Here is a 7,807-nt window from a genome sequence, read left to right as displayed (position 1 = left end):
TTTGTTATAGTTTTGAAGTGGCATTCGAATCAAGCCACACTTTGGGTAATCTATTTGGAGTTAATTGGTTATTTTGGTGAATGAAATTTTGAAGAAATTTTTTATTGCTTGTAAATAAGATTGGGCTTCCAATATTCTCTATTTTTTGTGAAAGTTGGGAGAAAGGTATCTGCACTCTTCTATTTTAAATTTTAGCATGTGCTTGACTTTTTGTCGTTGTTGTATCTTAACACTTATTTATATATTTTGAAATTTAATGTTATCATCCTTTATTCTATTTTGCAGGTTGATTTGTTTAAACATGGTTTGTCTGACCCTTAGTTCTCGATCTTTAGACTTCAAAGCTCAATGTATAGATTAAATAATGTATTTTGTTGAGAGGTTATTTATTAAACAATTTGTCACTTTTGTGTTTGTTGAAAGTTGAGTTTTGTATACAAAAGCAATAATTGAAATTTTATTTTGTGCATGTACATGTGAAAGAGAAATATTGTTATAGTTTGTGAGGAGTGTTCATATGAAAGGTCATAGTTGAACATATGGATTTTTAGTGAATATATTGAGTTGATAGATCTTAAATGTATAATGTTTATTTAGTTGATGTAATTATATTGTTGGAATACAAGACAAAAAATGAGAATATCGATGGGGGCATTTAAGACATATACTTGACACATTAAAAATGTCAAAGAGTTATCATATATGATACGTAATCAATGTCAAGAATCAATAAACTTGACATACCACCAATGTCAAGTGTATTATCTTTCTTGATACGAAAATTGTATCAAAAAACATTTGTCTTGACGTTTTTTCGGAGTCAAGTTATCACACTATACTTGACACTCGAATACTCAACGCTTTTATAAGTGTCAAGTATACCCTTTACTTGACATTAAAAAAAGGTCAAGTAATCAAATTTCTGTAGTAGTGATTGTACGCTTTTCTTATCAAACTAATGCATTTTTGTAGTAGATTTCCTAATTGTTCTAAATAAAAAAGGTAAAATAACTTGTATTTTACAAGTTATCACTCCCCATTTAATCAAATCCCTAAAATGGTAGGTTATTGAGTTGACAACTCGGGTCACTATCACCCTTGCAAATCAAAGGACTGACCTCACAAATAAGAGTTCATAAATCACTCAGGATTAAGATCGAGTGGCACATGATCATTTTATGGAATATTAATCTCATCAATTAATGGATTTATGAAGAGAGATTAAATATTTCACGATCTGATCTTATACAAGCTCTTTGTAGGATAACCCACTCACATATCTCCACATGAACGATTTAGATCAAACTATTTGTAACTATTACAAATTAGGTCGTATCAGTAGTGTCATCAGGATAAGACACCCAACCTTACTTATATACTATAGATCTTTGAGGTTATTTCTTGAACATGATCTACCTTGTATGTCAACTATATACTGCTCAAGACTGCATATAATAACCTTGGACTTTTTTCGGTTAATGGATAAATTACTACTGCATAATTAATAATTAAATTAATTAACTAATAAATTACGAGGTTTTAGGGCATAAATCCCAACATTTGCAACTTGTTTGGAAGCTAGTTCTTGGACTTGGAAGTTGTATGAATTTTGAACTGCTTTTAGTCTTCAAAGACGTATTTGATTCTCAAAAGTTTGAGGATTGTTTTGGGTTTTTTTTTTTTTTTTTTTTTTTTTAATTATCTCTAGAATTTTCATCTAAAGTCTTTGGCTTTTGCTCTAGAATGTCGCCAAAGTTTCAGACTTCAAGAGCTTTAGAGAGTCTTTTGATATTTGAGAACTCTTATAAGCTTTAGTTTTTAGATCTTCAAGAGAGCAAAAGCTAATCTTTGGAGCTTTATTCTTCATATTTTCAAAAGAGTTACACTCTTCAGAGCTTTAGAGCTTTAGTCTTCTAATCTTCAAAGTTTCAGGACAATTGTGTTCTTCAGAACATCAAGGCTTTTGAGAGTCTTCTCTTCTCATTTGATTTTAGCATTGAAGTACTTCAGAGCTTAAGTTTTCAGTTCTTTCAGTCTCTTCAAAATTGAAGGGGGAAAAACCCTATTTATAGAGTTTTCATGGGTCTTAAGATGAGCTTAAGTTGCATTTGGGCCCAAAAATTGGACTGGGCTAAATCACACTTAAGCCCAATCTTTTTTTTTCCTCAAATTTTCACAATGGGCTTGAATTGGATTATAGTTTGGACCTAAATGATTTCAATTACTTAGCTCGATCTAATTTATAGTTTCAGACTCAATCAAGCATTTAGTTTATCAATTGTGATCCAAGCTTATTCGCCATTGAATTCGTTGAGCCTATCGTTGTGATCAAATGGTTAGATTGGAGACATATAAAATTTGTAAGTTTGCCATTTATTTATCTCGAAATTTTAATTTATGGACACAATAATTCTTAATTGGCTCTAAATTTAATAAAATGGACACAAAATTCTTAATTTGAATTAAAGTATAATTTATGCTTAGGAAATTGAATTTTTTTTAATAGCATCCCAAATTCTACCACTTTTTTTAAAAAGAAAAAAAAATAGAATCTACCCAATTCTTGATGCGAATTCGACATAGAATTTTGGTTGTTTTCTCTTTTTCTTTTCTTTTCTTTTTTTTTTTTACTCCAACTTTGACTTGGTGAATACTTGGAGTGTGCCCAATCTATTTGTCATTTTTAATTCACATATCAATTATATATAAAATTGAGAATTTAAAATCCTATGAGATACAAATTTTAATATTATGTCTAATAGATTCCCTAAATTTTAAAAAGTGTTGAATATATCAAGGACTCACTAGACACAATTTAAAATCAATGTTTTTATTAGACATTTTAAAAGTTTATAGACGAGTTATCCCGTAAAATTAGTTGAAGTGTATATAAACTAACCTGAACACCTACGTTGAAAAAATATTTTAGCCAAAATGAACCATTAACCCATTCCAAAGACCAAAATTCTAAACTGTTGATGGTGGCTATAAAGATCTTATGAGTGAGACCAATGGCCTATTTGGATTTACTAGAGAAAAAAATATTTTTCAAAAAAATATTTTTATTTAAATTCTTTTGATAAAATTAAGCTAAAATACACATCAAAAGTTATGTGAAGTGGTTATCAAAACACTTCAAATTTTTTTAAAATGACTTATTTAAAAAGAATAAATACTTAAAAAGTTAATCCAAATCCACCCAAAATTCGATGATTGTAACTCCCTCTCTTTTTTCCTCGCCCTCTCCCTCCATCAAGATTTCAACCTGTCTTTGAAATAGTTATGTGTTTTATTCACTTAATACATTCATATTAACTTTTTAAAATGTGGGCGAATTTGGATTAATAACTTTTTCAATAATCATCTCATTGGGTGGTTTTCTTTGAGCAATATCCTAAATGTATTTTATAATTAATTTGATAAAAAAAAAAAACTTTTGAGATATGTTTAAATCTTATTTTTATCCTTGAATTTTCAGATTGTTCTCTATATCTATCAACCACTAGTAAATTTATGTTTTTTACATTTCTATCTCAAATTTCCAAAAAAGACTATTTTTGTAATCCAACTTTTAAAAACAAACCATTTAGGTCACCAAAATAGTACAAATTTAAAAGCTCAAATATCAAAATAAACATGATGAAGTTTAGAAGTGAAAGTTTTAAAAGATCAAAATGGAATTTAAACCTTTTAAATATTACCATACACTACATACATACTTAGACAAAGTCATTTTAAACACAACCTAAGTTGGTACTTTCTCCAAAAATGCTTACAGAAAAAGTGATTTTTATTTGAAAGCACTTCTCACAGGCCATCCCAAATACACTCTAAAAACCAACTAAAACCTAATCAAAAGATCGCCAAAAAACCACAACCATACCCAAAAACAAATATAAATCATTCAAACCCAATGTTTATAGCTAAACAACTTTTGGAATATGTAGGAACTGTTCATTGTCCATATTCAAATGTTTATGTCCCAAACATCTATATACAGAATCATTTCCCATTCCCACTATCTTAGCAAGAAGAAGAATATTGTTGAACAGCTTCTTCCTAACACTTAAACAGTACACAAAATCATTAAATAAATAAGAGTAAAATAAATAACTGTCCTGGATACTCTTCCTTGCATCATATATTATTTGAATTTACAAAGAAGAGAAGACAGAAGAGTTTTCAGCTGGATCTTACAGTATCAATGGCATGAACCAAATCATCAAACTTTGCCCCAGTTACTTCTTTAACAACCTTGTTATCCTTTAGAATTTTGAAAGTTGGCACAACTTTTATCCCAAGTTCCTTTGCCAATGGCTGCCAAATAAAGAGAATTCAAGTGTTCTTACATGAAACTATGCAAAATACATTCCTAAGCTCTAGCAAGAAAGTAGGGATCGTGAAACGAACCTTATTGTCTTGGTTGCAGTCGAGCTTTAGAAAGACAACGTCAAGATATTTCTCAGACAATTCTTGAAATTTGGGGGCCATTACTTTGCAGGGTCCACACCTTTAGTGTACCATGTATGAATGAATAAAGAAAGTTAATTAAGATATTAAGCTTGGGAATCCAAAAACAGAGACAATAAATAATGAAACTAAGATTTTCACAAATGATTAATGTGGCAAGGAGTCTGAAATTCCACAGCAAAACAAGGAAAAGTTTCTTTCTAACAAAAATTAATCACCACAGCCATGGGGATCGGGTTATTGACGCAAAAGTAAAAAGTCTGCCAGAATATTAAGGCTGTCAAAGGCAAGGGGTGTTTTTTTTTTTTTTTTTGTTTAGCATGTGAAAAGTCTGCCAGAAAACAGAGACAGTAAAAAGTCTGCCAGAAAATTAAAAAGTCCAAACTTATGCATTATGGAATTAAAGCTAAAGGAGAGAAAAGAAAGATCCAAACGGTCATGACTTAGAGGCAAAGCACATTTCAGTTACGCTATGTTGCATTATATGACTTGAAAAAGTTTATTTTGTATCCAAGTTGTGGTATGAAGCTCGTTAAATCGATATTTTATTCTTTTTCTTATATGTTATATCTAGTATTTTTCTTGGTAAGATATGTTCCATCTAGTATAAACAAGCAATTGTGTTGTGTTTCTATCTAACTAGTTTCTGATTCTTTCAAATTTTCTTTCCTAAAACTCCCACATCAAATTAACTACTTCAGGGTTAATCAGCAACCATATCACCATTAGAAAAGCATCATCATCAAATGGCGACACCCTGATACCCTAAAACAGAGAACATTATATGTCAAAATTATTGAAAACGAAACAAGCAATCATGTAGCTTGTATAGACTACAAATGTTGCTTGATAAGAGTTTAAATAGACTTGTCAACCTTAAGCATAATTCAAAGGCATATGCCATGGATCAAAAGCCAACAAGTTTGAATCCCCCACCCCTAGTTGTTGGAAAATTATTCAATGACCTCTACATCCAACCGTGAAAAACTATCGGTCACATTGCGATTAAACCAAATAATTTCTCCACTTGTTGAACTAAAAAAGAAGTTTAAACAGACTTGATTCCAAATACTTTGTACAAAAATTTGACTAGCCAGTAGCCAGAATACCCATTATTGAATTCCCTTGAACGTATTTAGCAGATGTCTCAACTGTATATTGTTTCGAAAACTACAATACTAGAAAAATTATTCAATGTGAGAGCCACATAGTTCTAGCCTCCTCAAAAGCTTTTGGGTTAATTGATGATTTAAGATTAAACAATTTATATAGTCCGAGAAATTTCAGCTATTAAGCTTGAGTTGGTCCAGTCCGAGATGTGAATCCAAAATGCTACACATCAAAACTAAACCCAGTTTTCAAGTTTTTAATTATTATTTAAAAGAAGAAGAAGAAAAAAACAAGCTGTCTTCCTCTGATAATTTTTTAATCAAAGTCAAACTCAATATTAAAAAAAATACGAGTGCCATCAACTTGCAGAGATTACTTTTATAAATTTCATAATCATTTGACAAACAGACATCTAATTAAAACCAAAATTTCTTTCAATTTCTTAAACCACGAGATCTATGCTCTACTCTGAGCATCGCCTAGCTCGACTAGTTTCCGTAATAAAATCAGTAAACCAGAAATAACCTACAAATATAAGAACATTCATATCCGCAGCCATAATCCAGAACAATCTCATGTAGTAACCTACAGAAACCACAAAATTAAGAAGAAAAGACATATGGAGACACAGAAACACAAACCATTGGGTATACATATCGAGCACAACGGTTTTATCACCGGCGGCATTGACAATGGGCCAGAAAGTGTCCTTGTTGACCTCAGTGACTTTGCCAACAGTAGCGCCGGCAATCTCCAAACTTGAATTGACCTTGAAGGACCGATTTCCACTGGAAACACCAATGCTCCTGCTACTAGTGATACTCAAGCTCTTTGAACTGAAGCAGCCACTCTTCGAGTCGGAAAGTGCGGCGATTGACTGCCTTCCGCTGCAGGGAAACGACGGCGAAGATCTAACCGACGGTGGAGAGAGAGAGAGATGTAAAGCCATGGAAGAGAGAGAAAGAGAGAGAGAGAGATTGCGAAAAAGGTTCAGAAATGGCGGAGGAGAAAGTGAAGTGAAGCTGAGGGACAAGACGTCGAGGGAGGAGGATGACTGAATTACGACGTTACCCTTGAGATTTGGGAGAGTTGCGGCAAGTCTTGGGGGTGTTTTAGTCATTTAGAAATATGGATTGTGGTTGAGAATGGATGGATATGAAAAGACTTAAATGCCCTTCTTGTGTTGAGGACTGAGTGAAAGTTGAGGGGTTAGGATTGTAAATGTCGTGATTTAATTCTTTGTGGTAGCTGAGGGATAATTCTAATGGCGACTGGAGGTTGATAAATGAATCATCATTCTTTTGGACGTGTGTAAGTACATTAATGCCCTTGAGATATTTGTTTACAAATTGTGGAGTACAGGGGTACTCAAGGGAATTTTGAATAAACAGAATGTGGATGAATGAAAGTGTGTTTGGATGACTTAAGGAGGCGTTTGGGCCTATTAGTTGGCCGGGTGGGCTAACGTTTGGGGCTCCAACTAAAATAGGTGGAGTTCAAACGCTCTCTTAAGTGTTCGATTATTTTGGTCCATTTCCTTACTCTCCCTCGTTTTCCTTACTCCTATTAGCGCTCGATTATTTTACTCCAATTACTCAATTCTCGATGCACGGTCACTCGATACCAAGCTTCATGGTCACTCGATACAGTTGCAATCGACACGTGTATACTCGATCATATCGACATCATACTCGATGCTGGATAACTTTATACTCAATTATTTTGAATTCAAAACATGTTTAAAGGTCACTCGATACCCAGCTTCATGGTCACTCAATACATCTGCAATCGACACGTGTATACTCGATCATATCAACATCATACTCGATGCTCAATTACTTTATACTCGATTATTTTGAATTCAAAACCCGTTTGAGCATGTTACACGATACTCGATTATTTTGCCCCTATTTCGATTACTTTCCTTACTCTCCCTCGTTTTCCTTACTCCTATTTGATGGAACATAAAGAACGCATGCACAGCAGAAGCAATGAAATCGAAAACATTCTAATTGCAACAAAAACAAGAATAAGCATACAAAGGGATAGAAAATACAACCTTGAAGACTCCACCGTAAGCTTCCTCTCCCTTGCACGAACGACACCACCAACGGTAAATCCCGCTATTCTCCAGTTGAAGAACATGGTTGTGGGACCGTTATGTTAGTGAAAATAAGAAAACTTTACTATAGAAAAAAGGAGAGTAAAGAGATATGAGGTGGAAGAT

General features: G+C 32.8%; 1 protein-coding gene across 1 annotated transcript; it reads right to left on the bottom strand.

The window, feature by feature from the left end:
• Positions 1–3,896: 3,896 nt before the first annotated feature.
• On the bottom strand, positions 3,897–6,715 carry LOC120070580 (thioredoxin F-type, chloroplastic-like). The gene is made up of 3 exons (XM_039022372.1): positions 6,222–6,715; positions 4,411–4,510; positions 3,897–4,317 (listed from the first exon to the last, which is right to left on the bottom strand). The coding sequence occupies exons 1-3, from the start codon at positions 6,698–6,700 to the stop codon at positions 4,183–4,185; spliced, it is 714 nt and encodes a 237-aa protein (XP_038878300.1). The 5' UTR covers positions 6,701–6,715; the 3' UTR covers positions 3,897–4,182.
• Positions 6,716–7,807: the final 1,092 nt, after the last annotated feature.

Source organism: Benincasa hispida, chromosome 2, assembly GCF_009727055.1.
Source record: "Benincasa hispida cultivar B227 chromosome 2, ASM972705v1, whole genome shotgun sequence".
In the NCBI taxonomy this organism is placed as follows: domain Eukaryota; kingdom Viridiplantae; phylum Streptophyta; class Magnoliopsida; order Cucurbitales; family Cucurbitaceae; genus Benincasa; species Benincasa hispida.
This window is presented reverse-complemented; position numbering and strand designations above follow the sequence as displayed.